The sequence below is a fragment of the Ornithorhynchus anatinus genome, chromosome 1, assembly GCF_004115215.2.
Source record: "Ornithorhynchus anatinus isolate Pmale09 chromosome 1, mOrnAna1.pri.v4, whole genome shotgun sequence".
NCBI classification, from domain to species: domain Eukaryota; kingdom Metazoa; phylum Chordata; class Mammalia; order Monotremata; family Ornithorhynchidae; genus Ornithorhynchus; species Ornithorhynchus anatinus.
Window position 1 is genome coordinate 155,003,477 of NC_041728.1, and position 22,547 is coordinate 155,026,023.

At 43.7% G+C, this 22,547-nt stretch overlaps 1 protein-coding gene across 1 annotated transcript in view; it reads right to left on the reverse strand.

Annotated features, from left to right (window-relative positions):
• Positions 1-317: 317 nt before the first annotated feature.
• CARD8 (caspase recruitment domain family member 8) overlaps positions 318-22,547 on the reverse strand; it is a 62,846-nt gene continuing 40,616 nt past the window's right edge. Inside the window, exons 6-16 of the mRNA XM_029069996.1 lie at positions 21,058-21,105; positions 20,924-20,970; positions 20,787-20,836; positions 19,088-19,305; positions 18,736-18,986; positions 15,552-15,686; positions 14,973-15,111; positions 12,787-12,840; positions 10,460-10,540; positions 3,723-3,995; positions 318-991 (exon numbers count right to left, since the gene is read on the reverse strand). Coding sequence (XP_028925829.1) covers positions 972-991; positions 3,723-3,995; positions 10,460-10,540; positions 12,787-12,840; positions 14,973-15,111; positions 15,552-15,686; positions 18,736-18,986; positions 19,088-19,305; positions 20,787-20,836; positions 20,924-20,970; positions 21,058-21,105 — 1,316 coding nt within the window. The 3' untranslated portion in view covers positions 318-971. The remainder of the gene's footprint in view (positions 992-3,722; positions 3,996-10,459; positions 10,541-12,786; positions 12,841-14,972; positions 15,112-15,551; positions 15,687-18,735; positions 18,987-19,087; positions 19,306-20,786; positions 20,837-20,923; positions 20,971-21,057; positions 21,106-22,547) is intronic.

Consider the following 22,547-nt stretch of genomic DNA (forward strand, 5'->3'; position numbering starts at 1 on the left):
GAGCCACCTTAATTTTTGAAAAGAAATTTTTGAAAAATTCAAAAATTCTGGTTTTCCCCAAAAGTTCTGCACATACATGCCATTTTCTCCATATTTGACATTTAAAATGGTATTTGTTAAGGGCTCTCTATGCAGTAGGCACTGTACTAAGCACTAGGGTACATATAAGATCATCAGATTGGATACAGTCCATGTTCCACATGGGGCTCAGTCTTAATCCCCCTTTTACAGATGAGGTAATGGAGGTTCAGAGAAGTTAAGTGATTTGCCGAAAGTCACAAAGCAGACGCGTGGTAGAACCGGGATTAGAACCCAGTTCCTCTAAGTCCCAAGCCTGAGCTCTTTCAACTAGGCCACGCTGCTTCTCCTAAGATGCAGTGTAGGTTGGCCTGACTGAAGATGTGTATGCATGGCAGATTGCCATTTGTCTAAAAATAAGTTTTAGAAATGAATCTTGAGTTTCAGCTGGCCAGCTAACGACCCTGAAATCCTGCAGAAAGCACCTAGGAAAGCCCTGTTTCCATCAGGGAAAGTTCAGAGGCAGCCAGTCCAGGGTCTGGGACAAGTCTGGAAAGCCGTAAAGAGCAGGCAGAATTCAGATCAGACAGATGCTGCAGGAGGGAGAGTCTCTCTCTGCCGGACCCAGACTCTGAGGGTGGCCCAGGGTGTCTTCACACCCGACAGTGGGCAGGCAGAGTACTAGGACGGTGTGGGTGGGAGAGAGCGGAAGCTTCTATGGTTTTTTTGGGGGGGTTGGTGGGGTGGGGTGGGGAGGGAAATGATGCCGTCTATGGAGGCGTCCCTAAAAAGTGGCTAATAAACTTCAGTGAGCCCCATCTATGACAACTGCTTGCTCAGTTCGAGGGATGGCAAACACCACTTGGTCTGAGAGTCCTTCAAATATGTAGAGCTTGAGTTATTTTGAAGATGAAAATTCCTGAGGGTTCATTTTTAGTTGTTTTTCCATGAGATCATATCTGCTGTAAGAAACCTGGAGAAATAGATACACAGAAGGGAAAAAAAATAGTTGAAACAAAACTGCAAACACTGTTTTATTTAGTATCAAACACAAACAGAAAAATTATTCGTCCCTTTCAAAAACACCTTCTGGAATTAGAGAGGTTTTTTTTAGAATGTGGTTCCTAAGACCCTATGGTCCATATCACTCATTTCTTAAAGCTGACAAGCTAGCGCCTTCTTGGCTTCTCCAAAGATCTTAAAGCCTGGAAAGGAGAAAAAGGAGAGAGGAATGGAGGGAGGAAAAGAGCGTAGCTTGGTGGAAAGAGCACGGGCTTGGGAGTCAGATGACGTGGATTCTAATCCCGCCTCCACCACCTGTCTGCTGTGACCTTGGGCAAGACACCTCTCTGTGCCTCAGTAACCTCATCTTTAAAATGCAGATTAAGGCTGTGAGCCCCTTATAGGACAAGCTGATTATCTTGTATCTACCCCAGCCCTTAGAACAGTGATTGGCACAGAGAAAGTGCTTAATAAATACCATACATATGGTATTATGGAGGGAGAGAGGGAAGAGGGAAAGCAGGACAGCTTAGAAGGGGAAATAGGCAAGTTTCCCCTGTTTATTAGACCTGAGATCTCTGCTTTTCTCCTCTTTACAAGAGGTAGTTATGGTTCCATGTCAGCCTGCTGAAAATCACCTCCTCCCACAGTGGGGCTGATTAAGTCTCTGCTCCTGCCAATTCACCAGGAAAGTAGCCTGCCGTCTCCTCCCGGCACCCAAACCCTCCCTGCTGAGTTCTATATCTATTCTCACAACTTTGATTTTCCTTTCCTTCAGTTCCAACACAGTGAATCTTGCTGCTGCTGCTTCCATCACTCAGGCAAGTCTGTCTCCTGTGCCTGGATGAAATTTCCAGGCCAGCAAAGTCGGGGGGCAGAATTGGGATGGGGGTAGGGAGGGAGAGCAGGCGGTGGAGATGAGTGGCCAAGGAGAAGTCTTAGGTGAGAAAATTTGAGGCTGATGCCCAGTCACAGACCCTCTGCCCCTCCACACTTTCTCTGTCATCACCTGCAGAGATGATAACATCTCACGCTGGTCCTCCCCGCTTACCCCCCACCACAAACTTTGCAGCTTTGGAAGGTGGGAATCACTGGGAGCAGAAGTGGCTGGTGTGTCGGAAGGGGTGACAGCAGTGAAGTCCATTACACTGGAACGTTAGAAAAAATTTTAAAGCTACAAAAATAGAAGTATATTCAAGTCTGGATATAAATTAGAGGGCAATGGGGGGGGATACAGGAAAGCCACGGGGCCCTAGTGAAGGGAGGGGTGGGGCTGGGGTATTTTTATCTCAGAGTGAGGAGGGGGTAGCTTTATAAGGCTTGACAGGAAGGAGATCATGTTTGTTACTTCTGAGATACCCAAAGCAGCAAAAATCACTCCTCTGAAGGAGTTATCTACATATCCGCGGGGCCCAGCACATAGGGCCAGGTCAGCCTTCCTTTCCCTTTTTTTCCAGGGTATTTGTTACTCGCTTATTATGTGCCAAGTGAATCGGATTGGATACAGTCCATGTCCCACCTGGGGCTCACAGCCATAATCATCATTTTACAGATGAGGTAAGGGAGGGACAGAGAAATTAAGTGATTTGCCCAAATTCACATAGCAGACATGTGGCAGAGGTGGGGTTAGAACCCAGGTCCTCCGACTCCCAGGCCCATGCTCCTTCCTCCTCCTGCCTTCCAGCTTTATGTTTACTAGCTCAGCAGGAGCTAAAGCCAAATGAAAGAAAAGCATTTAGGCATGTTCACTCTCCTCAGAAACTATGCCGAGCTGCCCTGTCACAGTCAGGGGCTGTATTGATGCACCTCCCACTAGGAGGTGAGCCCCTAGGAGGTGAGCTCAGGAGCCCCGGAACAGCTGTGAAGCAAGAGGAGAGTTGAACACTCAGCTTGTTGTCCATCCAAAGGGGCAAAGGGCATATTTTTTCAAAGTTGAGGTTCAGGCAGGCAGGAATCGCATTTTTTTCAGTTTTCGGCTTGATCCAAAGAAGACCGGATGTGTTGGGTTAGGGCCCAGGAAAATACATGATGTGCAAAGTTCTAGTCTCTAGAGCCTCCAATTCTCAAATCTCAGCTCCATCTGGGAAGCAGTATTTTAAGGGGATAATCAATCATCAGTTCTTCCACAATTACTGCTTTTCTTGTTTTTGTTTACAAATGTGCTATCTATCCCAAACACCAAAATAAAAGCATGGGCTTATTACTTATCTCAGCCAAAATATTTTATCTTTTCAATTTATCCAGCTGAAGTCCTAGCCTTTTTACTGTGCTTTTCCAAACTACTTGTTGCAGGAAGAAATGAGGCACCCTGACACAACCATACACTACTCCCCACCACTTTTGGGGAACCACTTAAAGACCTCTCCTTTGTTCTCCAAAGAGAATAATGCTCATACCTGGCACAAGCTTTCATTTTCACCCAATGAACCCGTAAGAATACGTCTTCAAGTTACAAGCACTAAAATGAGGATGACATCTTTAGGGAGTTACCAAAGCCTTGTTTCTTTGCCATGCAAAATGATCATTCTGTTTTACATGGGCTGCAAATGCTTAAATTTGCTTGAATTTTCTGAGCCTTACATACAAACTATTCCACAAACATATGAACTGAGTAAAAGTCCACACTTGGGTGGCAAACTACTATTACTGAAGTCAGAACTTAGTCCCAAAAAAACCATAAATGAAAAGAATTTGCTTTCTACCTTTCAGTACATTGTGCACTTCAACCGTGGCAACATCCTTGAGGGAGTTAAACAGATTCTGGGCCGTTGCATTCTTTTGTTCCTTTTCTTGCCACTTCTTCAACATCCTGAATTTGCAAACTGTAACTTCTTCTTTCTTTTCCTGAATTTTATCAATGTCACACATCTCTAAGGCCAGGTTGGCAATGGCGATTTCTATCCACTCCTTTCCAATAGTCTTAGCAAGGGTCATTAGCTGGGCATCGTTCAATATAGCTTCCCTCTTCACTCCATCTAAAGACACAGGGGACATTTAGCAGCTTGTTTCATCATCATGATACACAATGAAAAAGATTTTCTCCTAAGAGGATGGATGGTGGATTTCAGTCTTTAACCCTTTCCAAAGAGCTTCTGACTCTTCAGAACCCTACTCTACTACATGAAATGTGGAAGATTTAGGCTACACGCTTTCAGAATCATTTTATGCTAAAGAAAAAGCAATGGTACTATCAGTGCTACATAATTGGTTGGTGCCAGTCAGCACGGAATTATCCTGCTGGAAAAAATGTATACCAAAAATAATTAATGTGACCCCAAAAATCAAAATATGATATCCACTGGTAATTTTTCCCCCCGTCTCCCCCAGAACTTCCAATAACCTTCAACAGAATTTTAATTGGAATTCCCAGTGGAGGCACTGGAGAAAAAGACATGTATTTCTGAGCAGGCGAACTTTATCCCACATCCCTTAAGCAACCACAGCTTGAGAACGTGAGATGGCACTGGTTAGTTGTTTGTCTGGATGGGCTCTAGGGATGAGCTGGGTGGGGGAGGGAGGAGGGGAGGGCTCCTCTAAGTCACTTCCACCTCCCCTGACCTCTCTTCTCATTCTTCCATGCTTTTCCGGAGCTTTGCTTGCTTTTTTAAAAACACACAGATCAAGTTTAAACACATAGACCGCATGAAAGACCGCATCCTAACGGACCTCTTTATTAGACTTCTAAAAGGAAGCGTTATATAAAATGACACAGTGCCCTCTAGTGGTCTGCCAAACGACTTCAGTGCAAATAACATTATTTAGGTACATCCAAGAAAGCTTTTTTGTTCCTTTTTTTCCACATCACGCTGATTCTCATGGCTTTTTCGACAGGCAATCAATAAAATAATAATTATTATGGTATTTATTAAGCGCTTACTATGTGCAGAACACTGTTCTAAGCGCTGGGGTAGATGCAGGGTAATCAGACTGTCCCACGTGGGGCTCACATTCTTAAATCCCCATTTTTACAGATGAGGTAACTGAGGCACAGAGAAGTTAAGTGACTTGCCCAAGGTCACACAGCAGACAAGTGGCGGAGCCGGGATTAGAACCCACGACCTCTGCCAAGCCCGTGCTCTTTCCACTAAGCCAAGAGAAAAAATACTTTCTCTGGACATAAACCAACATGAACTGCCCTTTACCCATAACCTAGATCATCAAAACGTGACCCACACATCTAATTTAACTGTAAATTATAAGATGAATTCTGAGTCTTACTCATTCACTTATTAATTAGTATTGATTTTTGACTGGTGAAGTAAGAAAGACAAGTATTATCTACTCAATCTTTACAGAAAACTAATGGCTAAGAAGTTAAGTGCGGTCTTGGGACCTTCAGCAAGGTTGTGAGGAACCACAGTCTGAATTCAACCACAAGGAACTCTTATTATAAACAGAGCAGAAAAGGCATCAGGCACAGTTTCATCTTTAAAAGGTTGTATATTTAAAATAATATTGTATTTATATTCTACCTGTGGGACTGTGACCTGATTATCCTTCATTTGTTCCAGGGCTTAGTACAGTGCTTGGCAATTATTACTATTATATTTGACCCCTAAACTTGGTACTGGATTGCCCTTAAATGGCTTGCAGAGATAATGACTACCACTTCTACTGCACTCTCCCAAGGGCTTAGGACACAATCCTACCCAGTTCAGCACACAGGAAGCTCTCAATAAAAAGCATTGATTATTGGGAGTTAGTGTCCTTCGCATCTGAAAACAACAATGATGGTGGGAGTTAGTAAGCACCATGGAAACACAGACACACATACACCCTGTTACACAAGCTTCATGACTGACAATAGGTGCAAATCAGGAAATGTGTCTGTTTATTGTTACTTTGTACTCTCCCAAACGCTTAGTACAGTGCTCAGCACATGATAACTATTGCCATTGTTCTTGTCTGTCCGCTCCCGGTCCGCTCCCAGACTTCTCTATCACCGTGGATGGCACGACCATCCTTCCCGGCCCGCAGGCCCGCAATCTCGGCGTCATCCTTGACTCGTCCCTCTCGTTCACCCCACACATCCTATCCGTCACCAAGACCTGCCGGTTTCACCTCTACAATATCGCCAAGATCCGCCCTTTCCTCTCCACCCAAACGGCTACCTTACTATTACGGGCTCTCGTTATATCCCGGCTAGACTACTGTGTCAGCCTTCTCTCTGACCTCCCTTCCTCCTCTCTCGCCCCGCTCCGGTCTATTCTTCACTCCGCTGCCCGGCTCATCTTCCTGCAGAAACGATCTGGACATGTCACTCCCCTTCTTAAACAACTCCAGTGGTTGCCTATCGACCTCCGCTCCAAACAAAAACTCCTCACTCTAGGCTTCAAGGCTCTCCATCACCTTGCCCCTTCCTACCTCTCCTCCCTTCTCTCTTTCTACCACCCACCCCGCACGCTCCGCTCCTCTGCCGCCCACCTCCTCGCCGTCCCTCGGTCTCGCCTATCCCGCCGTCGACCCCTGGGTCACGTCCTCCCGCGGTCCTGGAACGCCCTCCCTCCTCACCTCCGCCAAACTGATTCTCTTTCCCTCTTCAAAACCTTACTTAAAAATCACCTCCTCCAAGAGGCGTTCCCAGACTGAGCTCCTCTTCCCCCTCTACTCCCTCTGCCATCCCCCCTTTACCTCTCCGCAGCTTAAGCCTCATTTTCCCCTTTTCCCTCTGCTCCTCCACCTCTCCCTTCCCATCCCCACAGCACTGTACTTGTCCGCTCAACTGTATATATTTTCGTTACCGTATTTATTTTGTTAATGAATTGTACATCACCTTGATTCTATTTAGTTGCCATTGTTTTTACGAGATGTTCTTCCCCTTGACGCTGTTTAGTGCCATTGTTCTTGTCTGTCCGTCTCCCCCAATTAGACTGTAAGCCCGTCAAACGGCAGGGACTGTCTCTATCTGTTGCCGACTTGTTCATCCCAAGCGCTTAGTACAGTGCTCTGTACATAGTAAGCGCTCAATAAATACTATTGAATATTGTCTGTCCATCTCCCCCGATTAGACCGTAAGCCCATCAAAGGGCAGGGACTGTATCTGTTACCCATTTGTACATTCCAAGCGCTTAGTACAGAGCTCTGCACATAGTAAGCGCTCAATAAATACTATTGAATGAATGAATAACCACTCAAGAAACATGACTGAATGAATGAATATAATACCAGAGATGGTAGACACGTTTCCTGCTCAAAACGAGTTTACAGTCTAGAGGGGGAGATGACATTACTATAAAGGATTTACAGATATGTAATAATAATAATAATAATGTTGGTATTTAAGCGCTTACTATATGCCGAGCACTGTTCTAAGCGCTGGTGTAGACACAGGGGAATCAGGTTGACCCACTTGGGGTTCACAGTCTTAATCACCATTTTACAGATGAGGTAACTGAGGCACAGAGAAGTTAAGTGACTTGCCCAAAGTCACACAGCTGACAAGTGGCCGAGCCAGTATTCGAACCCATGACCTCTGACTCCAAAGCCTGTGCTCTTTCCACTGAGCCACGCTGCTTCTTATGTACAGAAGAGCTGTGGGTCTGAAGGTGGGGTGAATACCAAATGCCCAAAGGGAAAGCGGGTTCTAACCCCGGCACTGCTGCTTGTCAGCTGTGTGACCTTGGGTAAATCACTTCACTTCCCTGTGCCTCAGTTACCTCATCTGTAAAATGGGGATGAAGACTGTGAGCCCTATGTGGGACAACCTGATTACCTTCTATCTAACCCAGCACTTAGAACAGTGCTTGGCACATAATAAGTGCTTAACAAATACCAACATCATTATTATTATTATTGTTACCAGTGCATAGATGAGGCAGAACGGAGAAAGAGCCTGGAAAAAGAGAGCTTAATTGGGGAATCAATTAATCAATAGTATTTATTTAGCGGTTTCCAATACTCTACCAGTCTTGACTATGGGAGGAAGAGTCAAGCAGAGGCAGCTAACCTCCTCCAAGAGGTCTTCCCAGACTGAGCTTCCCCTTTTCCCTCTGCTGCCTCTCTGTCCCCTCCTTCACCTACCCTCAGCTAAGCCCCCTTTCTCCCCCTTTTCCTCTGCCCCTCCCCCTCCCCTCAGCACTGTGCTCATCTGCTCATTTGTATATATTTTTATTATCCTATTTATTTTGTCAATGAGATGTACATCCCCTTGATTCTATTTATTGCTATTGTTTTTGTCTGTATCCCCCGATTAGACTGTAAGCCCATCAATGGGCAAGGATTGTCTCTATCTGTTGCCAAATTGTAAATTCCAAGCGCTTAGTACAGTGCTCTGCACATAGTAAGTGCTCAATAAATACTACTGAATGAATGAATATCCATTCCATTCCTAGCGTGGACAGTGGCTAGTAAGTGGAAGGCAATCTGCTACAAGTCAAAACTCACCGTGCCGGGCAGCAGTGGCATGGGAGAGAGTCAAGGGTGGAGACTCTAGTTTACTGCGTGGAATGGTAAACCACCTCCGTATTTTTACCAAGAAAATTCTCTGGATCCACTATCAGAACAATTGCAGATGGAGGTTGGGCACTCTGGGAGAGAGATGTGTCCATGACTTCACTATGGGTCAACATGACTCGACAACATAAGACAACAATTTATTTAGTGCTTACTCTGTGCAGAGCACTGAATTAAGTGCTTGGGAAAGTATACTAAAAGAGTTGGTGGACATACTCCAGTCTAGAGGGGGGAGACAGACAATATAAATTAGGGAAGACCTCTTGGAGGAGATGTGACCTTAAAATTTACCATCATTTAAAATGAATGCTCCCTCTGTTCCCCCTCCCTTTCCCCCACCCTCTGCTCCTCCCCCTTCCCCTCCCCTCAGCACTGTGCTCATTTGTATATATTACGCTATTTATTTTGTTAATGAGGTGTACATCCCCTTGATTCTATTTATCTTGATGATGTTTTGTTTTTGCTTTGCTGTCTCCACTGTTTAGACTGTGAGCCCATCACTGGGCAGGGATTGTCTCTATCTGTTGCCGAACTGTACATTCCAAGCGCTTAGTACAGTGCTCTGCACATAGTAAGCACTCAATAAATACTATTGAATGAATGAATCATCATTCCAGTGAAAATGGCAAAGGAATAGCTTATTGTTAATCTGGTTCAGTTCTGTCCAAGTTCCCCTGGCTAGTTCATGATGATTTTCAGATGCCGGATGCCTCGGTCCAGCTGAATGCTCGGCCCTGACCATGACTCACCCAATGCCTGAGAATTCCTCTGGAAACCTAGACAGGGCATCAATGGAAAAAGCAAATCGATCCAGGTCCACCATAAATCATTCACATGTGGTACAAAATGAAATTGTGATGCATCACCATCTAGTGTTTGCAGCAAAAGCCTGAACAGCAGTAAATACACCCTAAGGGAAATCAACACACTCTCAGAGTGACAATCCCTGAAATACCTGGGAGAAGTAGGAAAAGAAGGACCAGTATTCATTCAATCATATTTATTGAGTGCTTACTGCGTGCAAAGCATTGTACCAAGTGCTTGTGAGAGTACAACAACATAACAAGCTTACAGTCTAGAGGGAGAGAAAGACATAAATATAAATTAATGAATTAAGCAAAAGAGGACCAACAATCCAACTGTCTGGGCCAGTCTGGGAGACACACTGGAAGGGGACATCACGTACCCTCTCACCACCTGAAGGCCCACGGTCAGCTGCCTATCTGCCTTTATTTTTTATTATTTTTAATGGTACTTGCTAAGTACTTACTAAGTGCCAAGTACTGTTCTAGCACTGGGGTAGATTATCAGGTAATCAGGTTGTTCCACATGGGGCTCACAGTCTTAATCCCCATTTTACAGATGAGGTAACTGAGGCATAGAGAAGTTAAGTGACTTGCCCATGGTCACTCAGTCAAGTGGCAGAGTTGGGATTAGAACCCACACCCTCTGACTCAGTGGGTTCTTTACTGTTTCAGTGCATTGAACGATAGTCTAGTTGCTAGATGAGTTCATCCTCCATCCAGAAGTGCCTCCCATACTCTACAAAGCAACAGTGTAACAGGAGAATCTGGCTCAAAACTGATATATGTAGGTAAAAAGGGAATTTTCATTATAGCCTGAATTTTCTCAACCAGTCCTAGAGGTAGAGGGGTCATCAGTTTCTGTACATGCCCCAGATAACACCGGTTAAACTGCTTGTTAAGCTTTTGCTCAAATTTCACTAGATTTGTTGGGTGAATTCTGTACCACTTTAATTAGAGTCCAATGAAACCTGGACAAACACTGATTAAAGAAGCTTAACAAAGAGCAAATCCAAGCATCCCACACTGCAAATATGAAGCCACTAAATAAACTTCATTTGTGGGGAATTTTTTCACCCCTACCAAGGTGCCAGGTTCACCTGGGCCCACAAAACAATTTGCTGATTATTATAATCACACAGAAAAATATGCACAGTCATGGAAAAGCCAGTAAAATTTCGCACCTGAAACGTCGGTCCACTTGACTTTTTTATTGAGAGAAATCTCTTCGTGGAGACTGGAGTCCATCTTCCGCCTTCTATTACCTTAGGGATAGATGAAATAGATGATCAAACAGACTATTCTGAAAATCTTATCTGTCACCTACTTCCTCAGTGATCAAGGGAGGGAAAAAACAGGAACAAGTCATCACCACATAGGAATAACTTCAGGAAAGTTTCAATGAGGGGCAAAACGGTCCTGGAGGGATGAGGGGCTGCCCTGATTCCTGCACTATGGAAATTCCATTTCAATCAGTTGTATTTATTGAGCACTTCCTGTGTGCAGAGTACTGTACTAAACATTTGGGAGAGTACAACACAACAGAATAACAGACATTCCCTGCCTACAGTGAGTTAGGACCCCAACCTGCCATCCCTCTGTTAGCTCCTTCTCCTTAGGTCCACCTTCATCTCTTTTCACCCTTGAGTCTTGAATGCCCAAGTGAAGGATTCTAGACACTGCAGATTAGAAGCAGCATGTCCCAGGGGAAAGGGCACAGACCTGGGAGTCAGAGGACCTGGGTTGTAATTTTGGTTCCATCACTTGTCTGCTGTATGACCTTGGGTATGTCATTTAACTCATTCATTCAGCTGTATTTATTGAGCGCTTACTGTGTGCGGAACACTGTACTAAGCACTTGGAATGTACAATTCAGCAACAGATAGAGACAATCCCTGCCCAACAACAGGCTCACAGTCTAAACGGGAGAGAAAGACAACAAAATAAGTAGTCAGTTATCAATATCATCAAAATAAATAGAATCATAGATACATACACATCATTAATAGAGTAATAATATATACGAATATACACAAGTGCTTTGGGGAGAGGAAGGGGTAGAGCAGAGGGAGGGAATAGGGGTAATGAGGAGGGGAAGGGGGCAGAGAGAAAGGGAGGGCTCAGTCTGGGAAGGCCTCCTGGAGGAAGTGAGCTCTCAGTAGGGCTTTGAAGGGGGAAGAGACTTAGTTTGGCAGATGTAAGGAGGGAGGGCATCCCAGGTCAGAGGTAGGACGTGGGCCAGGGGTCAACGGCGGGACAGGCAGAAACGAGGCACCGTGAGGAGGTGAGCAGCAGAGAAGCAGAGTGTACATAGTGGGCTGTAGAAGGAGAGAAGGGAGGTGAGGTAGGAGGGGGCAAGGTGATGGAGAGCTTTGAAGCCAAGAGTGAGTTGTTTTTGCTTCATGGGAAGGTTGATGAGCAACCACTGAAGATTTTTGAGGAGTTGAGTGACATGCCCAGAGCGTTTCCGTAGAAACTCCCTTGAGCCTCAGATACCGCATCTGTAAAATGGGGATTAAGACTGAGTTCCATGTGGGTCAGGGACTGTGTCCAATTTGATTAGCTTGTCAGCATTTGGGACAGTGACTGGCACATAGTAAGCACTTAACAAATACCATAAAAAAGGGGGCAAGATAGGGTGCCGGGGATCTCTCAAAGGCATTGAGGACAGCAATAAAAGATTGTGCTCCAGTAACTTTCTTCATCGAACTTGCCAGCTCTCCATCTGCTTCACCCCAGCTCACGCTCTTTGCTCTACCCACACTCTCCTTCTCTCTACTCACTCTCCTTCAGACTTCTTTCTCAGGTCAGTTCACCTGCCTGGAACTCCCTTCCCTTCAAATCCTACAGCTCTCCTCATTTTCAAAGTCCTCTTAAAACCCCACTCTTTCAGTAAGCCTTCCCTGATTAATTCCCAGCACCCCCAAATTAGGTCAACCCAACACCCACTCTTAGCATCATGTATTTATATCTATCCACTTACGTGCACATTCAATTATTTAATCAGCTATTTCTTCCTTACATTCTCATGTTGCCATTACCTTTGTCTTTCCTCCAGATGCAACTGCTTATAAATCATTTCAGTCTGTTTTCTTCATTAGCTCCTTAGCCCCTTAGGGCAGGGCTGTATCTGTTCCTTCTGGTATATATTCTCAAGGGTTTAATAAAGTACTCGGCACACATTAGGAGCTCATTAAAGCTACCGAATTAATGACTGACTGAGGAAGGATGATAAGGCACTCACACAGGTGAGGGGTTTTTCCTGGGGGAACAGGGAGGAAGGAAAGTGAGGGAGAGAGTCCAGAGCCAAGGCTGATGAGCCTGTTTACACTATGACTACACTCTGCTTCCCTGAGACCACAGGTGTGCTCCTATAGGAAGGTGAGGGAAAACATAAGAGTCCATAGAGTAGGAAGCTAAGTGGCTTAAACCCTTAGACAGAAGACAAAATCAAGACACGACGCAGCAAAACTGCTAAAATTTCACTTTAGGGTCCACCATGAGTACTTACTGTTAGTGCTGTTTTTCCCAATATTCTGATTTTGGTCATGTTGTGCCCAATCACCTATTAAATAGAAGAAACGTTTTTAAGAGAGTGGAAGGAATTTTGATGGGACACAACTTGTAAGAAATTATGGAATCTTGAAACTCTGGAGTGATTAATGCCAAATTTTTCACTCACACTTCACAGTAAAGTTTGCATACCAAGAGGGATAAAGTCTCCATCTCGCTGCACTCAGAATTTGTTTCTGCATATCTCCACACTGGATGCCATATTGAAAGGCTGATTTTTCCCTATGGAAAATGTGTAAATGCTGAATATGCAGCAATTCAAGGCATAGAAAGGGAGACCCCATGGGGGGCAATAAAAAATGTCTACAGCCTTCTGTTCCTGAATTTGTGTTCATGAAGGAAGGGACATTGTTTTTGTGTGGACTAAATGGCTCTGACTATGGACACTGACCTTTTCGGTAACACATGCACTCAAGTGAACTTCACCATTGGTGGTGTCTTCTTTAAATATGAAGGGCCACTATAAATTCAACCTAGGTTGTGCTTTGGACAGATCCTAAATGAACACTCCTAAAGCTTCACTTAAACCCAACTTCATCTTCCTAAAAAAACAATTACACCACTGCATCTCTCTGGAGTTTAGGTGAGTGTCCTCATTCCACAGGGATTTCTGAGGGCTCCCTTTTAGATGCTCCAGGCACATAACTGCCTTAATCAAACTATTTACTTTCCATGTGCCAGGCACTATACTAAGCGCTGGAGTAGATACAAATGAATCGGGTTGGACATAGTCCCCGTCCCACATGGGACTCATGGTCTTAATCCCCATTTTTCAGATGAGGTAACTGAGGCATAGAGAAGTTAAGTGTCTTGCCTGAGGTCACAGAGCAGACAAGTGGCAGAGCCAGGAGTAGCACCTGGGTCATTCTGACTCCCAGGCCCATGCTCTATCCACTAGACTACGCTGCTTTTCAGCTGCTTGAACTCATTCCATCGTATTTATTGAGCACTTACTGTGTGCAAAGCACCACACTAAGCGCTTGCATCTCATGACACCTCTTCTCCCTCCCAACTAAAAAGGTAATGGATTTTGAAAGATCATCGTTGCCACTGATGTTGCTGTCATAGTAATTATTCATGTTCACATATTACTTCCAATGACAAGCCATTGGCATGATAAACAGCCATATTTGTTCCAGTGCTCTTTTATTTATGCCAAGCAAGGAAGGTGACATAGTATTGTATCCTAAGTATCATTTGTTACAATGAATCTTTTGTTGTTTTATAACTTTGACAAAAGGATTTGGAAAAAATGACTTTTTATTTGAATTTGACCTTCATTCCTGCATAGAAAAAAGGTGGGATGTAGTAAGCTGACACAAGAGCAGAACAACAACAACAATAATAATAATTATGATAATTGTTTAGCGCTTAATATGTACCGGGCACTGTACTAAGTGCCGGGATGGATACAAGCAAATCGGGTTGGACATAGTCCCTTGTGCTACGTGGGGCTCAGAGTCTCAATCCCCATTTTACAGATGAGAAAACTGAGGCACAGAGAAGTTAAGTGACTTGCCCAAAGTCACACAGCAGACAAGTCATGGAGCTGGAATTAGAACCATTGACCTTCTGACTCCCAGGCCCGTGCTCTATCCACTATGCCATGCAGAAGAATTTTCCTCGGCCGATCAGAGTGGCATGTGTACACTGGCCACCGAGTGCCTCTTTATCTACTTACTCATCAATTTTTATTTCAGAAGTAACAAAGCCTTGAATTTACATAGCACCTTTTCTCCAAGGAAGTGGGTTAACTCATTAACAACTCTGTAAGGAAGGTAAAGGGCAGATTTGTTAGGTCCATGTCTCTACAAGGCAATTATAGGAAAAAAAAAATTAGTCAGTCACACAGCTAGTTAGTGCTTGGGTTCAGAGTAGAGAGACATGGTTTTCTAGTTCTATCCACAGCTCCCGGTGTTATTCTGCCACACGATACTAATGCTTTAGAGTTTATTCAGGAGGATCATCACAGTTTTACAAAGTAAATGCTTTTGTTTATTTTGCATATTTTCTATTCGTTTGCTCTGTCTTCTATGATAAGATTTTAAAATGGTACACGGGCATTATACATAGCTACTTTTCAAACACCAAACTTGAGCTCCACCCCATATACAAAACACTTACATTCTCTGAGTTTTGCTTTCCATACAATTTCCCCAGAATCCAGTTCAACCAAAGATAATGTAAAATCCACTGGCTGTTCCAAAAAGACCTCAATATAGCTTTTTAACTTTAAAAGTGACCCATCAACAAATTGAATTTCCTAAAATGAAAAAATATATTTTTAAAAAGATCCACAATGCTTTTATTTATTCATGCAAAATAAAAACAGAACTTCAAACAGTGCAAAAGATTAGGGTGGCTAAAGCAGAAGGACAGTGAACTAATTTGTTTGGGGAACAGATAGTCTCAATATAGGGAACTAAAAGGGCCAACACATTACATTTGGAAGATAAAAGCCAGCATTGCTGGCTAGACACTTTTTTATTTTAAGTCTCTGAAAAACACATTTAGAAGATCTTTAAAGAATGTAAATGAATGAAAAAATCAGTTTTGCATGGAGTACCTTTAAAATCAGAAAAGGAAATTTTCATCCTATAAAATAGGGGGAACTCCAAGTACTACAATTGGAGTCTTTTCTGTAGAGAATTGTGTCTGATGCCATTTAATCAAATTGCTAATTGAACCCCATAGAAAACATACCTCTGGAGTTATTTCAGCTTCTGGTTCACTGATCAATCTGTATTTCTTTTCATTCTCTAGTAATTTTAGACAAACAGGGGGTTTGTCAATTTTCATGAATTTCTTAGTGGACTGCTTTACAGTTCTTGCAATATCCTAGAATTGGAAAAGAGGTTTTAGTTTGATCTTTTGCATCAACTGAAACAACCACCAAAATCCACTGAAGTGCATAGGAAGGTTGACTCTTGGGATTTGCACATTGTATGCATTTCATCTTTCCGCCAAAGCTCAGCCACCAAATGGAAAATGTGTGCTTTAAAGCTGTGCCCATTAGACCTGAACTGGAGTGGTGTCTGTTTGTGGGGAAGGGAGGGGATGGCAGGAGGGAGAGGAGGGACGAGAAAGGGTCACATGGATAGTGTCCAACTGTTGTGTTTTGGAGCCCAGTATTTTATTTCTGATAACATGCTAATAATGATGATATTTGTTGAGTGCTTACTATTGGTCAGGCATTGTACTAAGTGTTGGGGTGGATACAAGCAAATGGAGCTAGACACAGTCCCTGTCCCACATGGGGCTCACAGTCCGATTTTATAGATGAGGTATCTGAGGCACAGAGAAGTGAAGTGACTTGCCCAAGGTCACAAAGTAGACAAGTAGAGCCAGGACTAGAACCCATGATCTTCTGATTCCCAGACCCGTACGCTATCCACTACACCATGCTGCCGCGCCTATGTACTTAAATCTGTACCCTTAAAGCACTTGATATTCACTCCCCCCTCAGCACCATAGCACTGTAATTTACTTTAATATCAGCCTCCCCCTCTAGACTGTAAGCTTCATGTGGGCAGGGTGATTACCAACTCTGCTGCATTGCATTTTCCCAATCACTTAGTACAGTATTGATTTCCATTTCCAACAACGGGGAGAATATATGTTTTCAGCCAAACAGAAATGTGGGAAGACTACCTCTCCTTGGGGAACTATGGGAGGAGAATGCCACACCCAGGAGCTTTGGCCTTCCGGCCCCTTGCAGTGGAATCAGGGGTGAAAGCAATAGTATCCAGCAGTTCACAGTGACATCCTCTACACAGTAAGCTCATTGAGGGCTGGGAATGACCTAGTGGAAAGAGCATGGATCTGGGAGTCCGAGGACCTGAGTTCTTATCCCAACTTCACGACGTGCTTGCTGGGGGACCTTCGGCAAGTCACTTCACTTTTCTGTGCCTCAGTTTCCTGGAAAATGGGGATTCTATGCCTGTTCTCCTTCCTACTTGGACTGTGAGACCACATGGGAACACACATCACTAAAATCCACCCTTTCCTCTCCAAACTGCTATCACATTAATCCACTCATCCTATCCCGCCAGGATTACTGAATCAGCCTCCTTGCTGACCTCCCTGCTTCCTGTCTCTCCCCACTCCAGTTCATACTTCACTCTGCTGCCCGGACCATTTTTCTACAGAAATGTTCAGGCCATGCTTCCCCACTCCTCAAGAAACTCCAGTGGTTGCCCATGCACCTCTATATCAAACAGAAACTCCTCACCGCTACCCACTCCTACCTCACCTTGCTACTCTCCTACTACCACCCAGCCTGCACACTTCACTTCTCTAATGCTAACCTTCTCACTGTACCTCGATCTCGACTCTCTCACCACTGACCTCTCATCCACTTCCTGCCTCTGGCTTGGAACGCCCTCCCTCCTCATATCTAACAATTATTCTCAAAACCTTACTGAAGACACATCTCCTCCAAGAGGTCTTCCCTAAGCCCTCCTTTCCTCTTCTCCCACTCCTTTCTGCATCACCCTGACTTGTTCCCTTTAGTCATCCCCCCTCCTACCCCCACCGCACTTATGTACATAGCTATAATTTATTTATATTAATGTCTGTCTCCCCCTCTAGACTGTAAGCTCATTGTGGGTAGGAAATGTGTCACTTTATCGTATTGCACTCGCCCAAGTGCTTAGTACAGTGCTCTGCACACAGTAAGTGCTCAATCAATACAATTGACTAACATATCTTCCCCAGAACTTAGAACAGGCCTTGACACATACTAAAGCACTTAATACTGTAATTAAATTTTATTATTTCCAACTCTTTTGTACTGAACTTTCCCAGGCTTAGTACAGAGCTCTGCACACAGGAAGAGCTCAATAAATACCACTGTTTGAACAGGTGATGCATTTCTTTCTCCTCTCCACAATCCCAACACCCAAACCTCAGGTGGGACAGGGACAGTGTCCAACCTGACAACACAAGCTCTTAGAACAGGTCTTGGCATACAGTAAGCACTTAAATTCCATCATTATCCAACCCAGTATTGGGTGAAATGAAAGTCATATGAACAGCCCTGGAAAGGTCTGGTTGGAAATCTCAACACTGAACAAAATGTTCAAATGATCAGGCAGGAATGAAAAGTTGGGTACCTAAGAAGAATGTGTCTACTAACTCTGTTGTATTGAACTCTTCCTAGCACTTAGTGGCATGCTCTGCATGCCATTAAGCACTCAGTAAATACCTCTAACTGACTAGGTGAAGAGCATGACACTGAGGAGCAGCATGGCGTAGTGGATAGACCACTGGCCTGGGAACCAGAAGGTAACGGGTTCTAATCCCGGCTCCACCACTTGCGAGTTGTGTGGGCCTTAGGCAAACCACTTCACTTCTCTGGGCCTCACTTACCTCATCTGCAAAATGGGGATGAAGACTGTGAGCCCTATGGGGGACAGGGAATGTGTCCAACCCATTTGCTTGTATCCATCCCAGCGCTTAGTACAGGACTGGCATATAGTAAGCACTTAAATACCATAAATATTTAAGTGCTGCTTTTCTTTCACCTCTCCGCCACCCCAACACCCAAACCCCAGGTAGGACAAGGACTGTGTTCAAATTGATGATCTTGTATCTACCCCAGTGCTTAGAGCAGGGCCTGACACACAGTAAGCGCTCAGCAAATTCCACCACCATCAATCCCAGTACCGAAGTATATGAACAGCCTTGGAGAGTTTGGTTGAAAATCTCCCCATCACTGAATAAAATGCTCATGTGATCATGCTGGAATGCAAAGTTTGGAATCTTAGAGGGAATCACTGCAGCCTTGGATAAAAATGGGGGAAGAGAATAAAACGGGAGAAACATGGGGAAATAAAAAACAGGGCTATTTCATGAGCATAATGGGGTTTGAGTTCAGTGGTCTTACCCTGATGAATGAGTCATTATTAGTAGCGACGTACACCCGAAAAGATAAAGATGGATGGTTGTCAATAACTTTGTATAAAATGACAGCCCCGTGATGGAACACAGTGTCTGCAGTTTGAATGACTGGTCCCACTGGAGAGAGAGAGCTCACATTCCATTTGACGTGTGTTGTTGAATGATCCACTGTAGGCTCTATTGCTGCCCCAGAACCTTTAACGTGCAAGACTTTAAATGTCATGTTGGATTCATGATCTGTAAAGATTTGAAAAATATTAGTTTGTCAATGTGTCATCCCACAGACACTATTCCCCTCATTGGGGGGGGTGGGGAAAGAAGTTCTTAAAAGTACTTACGACCCAAGCAGAGGGAGTGTGGAAACTGAATGGAGTTAAGAGTGGTTGGATCACATTTTACATCAAATATGGGGCCACCAACAATCCAGGGTTTTTTAACATATTCAGAAAATTTGCTCCAGGACAAAAAACAGTATTTGATGTCAACCTTCTTTTTAACTTCAAAAATCAGGCCTGTCTCAGTGCACTGGTAAGTTCCCTCGGAGTTCAGCTTCAATCTGCATTGGACAGTTGAAAAATGCAGTTTAGTTATATAATTTGCTATTTGTGATGCGCAAATGACTTTAAAATAGTCTTACTGTGTTTCGTTTCTACTAAAAAAAGCAGAGTGGAGATGAGGTAACACTTTTCTTTAACAGAGAGACCAAAACAGCAGAAAACACCATGGAAAACCTTATGAAGCACTGCAGGCTTCTCCTCTCTCTGGGATTTGTGGTGATCAACTAACTAGTCAATCAATCAATGGTATTTATTATGTGCTGTGTGCACAGCACTGTCCTAAGCAGTTGAGAAAGTACAATAGAGTTGCCCATATGTAGAATTTTCAGAGCCTAAATTCTTTACTGATCATTAAATTACATTCTGTGCACCCACGTGATCACACAATGATGAAATCAGGCACAGAAAGAGTGGAGACAACTTATTCCCTGACTCAAGAAAACTTCTAAAGCCAGCCGGGTACTGAGGTTTCTGTCTCGGTAGCCTGGCTCTGCTGGCCCCCAGGCAAGCACTGCCGGCTAATGGGAACTCCAGACCGAGACTAGCAGACCGGGATGGTGGCGGCCTTGTGGTGAATACCAGCACTATGATGCTGGGACCACAGGACAGTCTCAAGTTTGTGCCATACTCAGCCCCAGCCAGACTTGGCTGTGAAAATGCGGGGAAAACAAATAGGAAGCTCTCTAGCAGCTCAGAGCTCAACAATGAACTGAGTGTAAGCTCCTTGCGGACAGGGAATCAGTCACTCCTTTATTCTGTACTTCCCAAGCACCTTGAACAGGGCACTGTACCAGGAAGTAGGCACTCAATAACCACTTCTACTACTGTTACTCAACAGAATAGTCACAAGAGAGTCCGTGTCTACAACCTCCATTGTACTATACTCTCTCAAGTGCTCAGTACACTGCTCTGCACACAGTATACGCTCAACAAATTCCATTCTTTGAAGAGACTATGGGTTGAACTGGAAGCGCTGAACTTGCCAAGATGAAGAGAAGCAGCAGGGCCTTGTGAAAACAGCAGTCCAGGGAGTCGGAAGACCTGTGTTCTAATCCAAGCCCTGCCACTTACCTGCCTTGTGACCTTGGGGAAGTCACTTAACTTCTTTGTGCCTCAGTTTCATCATCTGTAAAATGGGAGTTCATTACATTACCTGCAGTCCCTCCAACTTACACTGTGAGGCTGATGAGGGACATGAATAGTATCCAATCTGATGATCTTTCACCCACCTACCCCAGTGCGTCATACAATTCTTGGATCATAGCAAACACTTGACCAATATTATCATTATTTATTAAACTGAAGGAAATTTATCTACCAACTGTGTGTGGCTTGGAGAGGGCAGTGCAGTTTGTGAGATTTTTGGTTCTTGGCTCAGGCTATAGAAGATGAAACATATCTGCAAGGGTGCAGGCCACAACAGGTTGAAAAACACTGCTCTAAACCATATTAAGTGGCTATTACTTCCAAGAATACTTACAAAAACTGGCCTCGAGAAATCTGTCTAGGAGTCACTTTTTCATTCTGATTCTGAAATGAAAACAATTGTTTTAAATAGTTTGTGGTTTAACTTAAAATGGGCAAAAAGTAACATTAAATTTAGAATAAAATACTTACATGTTCAGTCCTACAGTGTGTACAGTGAGGAGAGCTATTTTCAAACTCTAAACAGAGGATAAAAATCTGAGTTTTACTGATGGGAATGCCATTAACATCTCAACTGTAAAATTTGTAAAAAGGTTAGATTATACCTGATTCTCTGCAATTGGACTGCAATTCTTTTTTTTCCAGTTCTTCAACTGTGAAAACAGTTTACCTTTATTTAGCACAGATAACATATTTTGCAGGTATCCAATAAATTATGCAAATCTAGTTTCAAATTTCACATAAAAAAGTAAACCAAAAAAGCATATGAAAACTTTTTCAACTACCTCCCGAGAGATAGTTGATAAAAGTAATTAAATAAGAGTAATGTATTTTTATTACACTTCACTTATGATATAAATCAATATGACCTCCCAAGTCAAAATTCATTCATGTGTCCCCTTGCTAAAAAACAGACTAGAATCTTTACAAATCATGTAGGGGAGTTGTTTACACTTTAATGTATCCATCTTTGAGAGCTGAAGCAGGATAATAATGTTGGTATTTGTTAAGCGCTTACTATGTGCCGAGCACTGTTCTAAGCACTGGGGTAGACACAGGGGAATCAGGGTGTCCCACGTGGGGCTCACAGTCTGCACCCCCATTTTACAGATGAGGTAACTGAGGCACCGAGAAGTTAAGTGACTTGCCCAAAGTCACACAGCTGACAAGTGACCGAGCCGGGATTCGAACCCATGACCTCTGACTCCAAAGCCCGTGCTCTTTCCACTGAGCCACACTGCTTCTCCATCACTCAGTCCTCCCTCCAACGATTCCGGAAACTATCATTAACTGTGGGGTCCATCAAAAATAATGGCATAACAGGGGTCAATGGTAGAAAAACACTTGTGTCCCTTCATAATGTACCTGAACACTTGAGTATACAGTGCTTGGAAAGATATCAATTTGATTATAACTTCAAAGGCTGAGACTGGGCTATTGCATATTCTTGAACCCTTAATACACTACACTGTACACAGGAAGTACTCAAGAAATAATGATGATGATGACGATGATCACTTCATTCCTTGGACCCGGCCCTCTCTAAGGTGTCCAGTGATCTCCTTCTTGCCAAACTCAATTGTATTTATTAAGCACTTACTGTATACAGAGCACTGTACTAAGTGCTTGGAAAGTACAATACAGCAATAAAGAGAGACAATCCCTGCCCACAACGGACTTACAGTCTAGAGGGGGGAGACACATCAAAAAAAAGTAAACAGGCATCAATATAAATACACAGAATTATAGATATAATCTTAACGGTCTCTCTACAATCCATTCTAATCTCCTCGACTTCTCTGCTGCCCTTGACACTGTCGACCACCTCCTTCCCCTGGAAACATTATTCAATCTTGACTTAAGTGACACTGTCCTCTTCTGGTCCTCCTCCTATCTCTCTGGCTGCTCATTCTCAGTCTCTTTCGCAAGCTCCCCCTCTGACTTCCACCCTCTGATAGTAGGGGTCCCTTAAGGCTCAGTTCTAGGTTCATTCATTCATTCAATAGTATTTATTGAGCACTTACTATGTGCACAGCACTGTACTAAGCGCTTGGAATGTACAAATTGGCAACAGATAGAGACAGTCCCTGCCCAC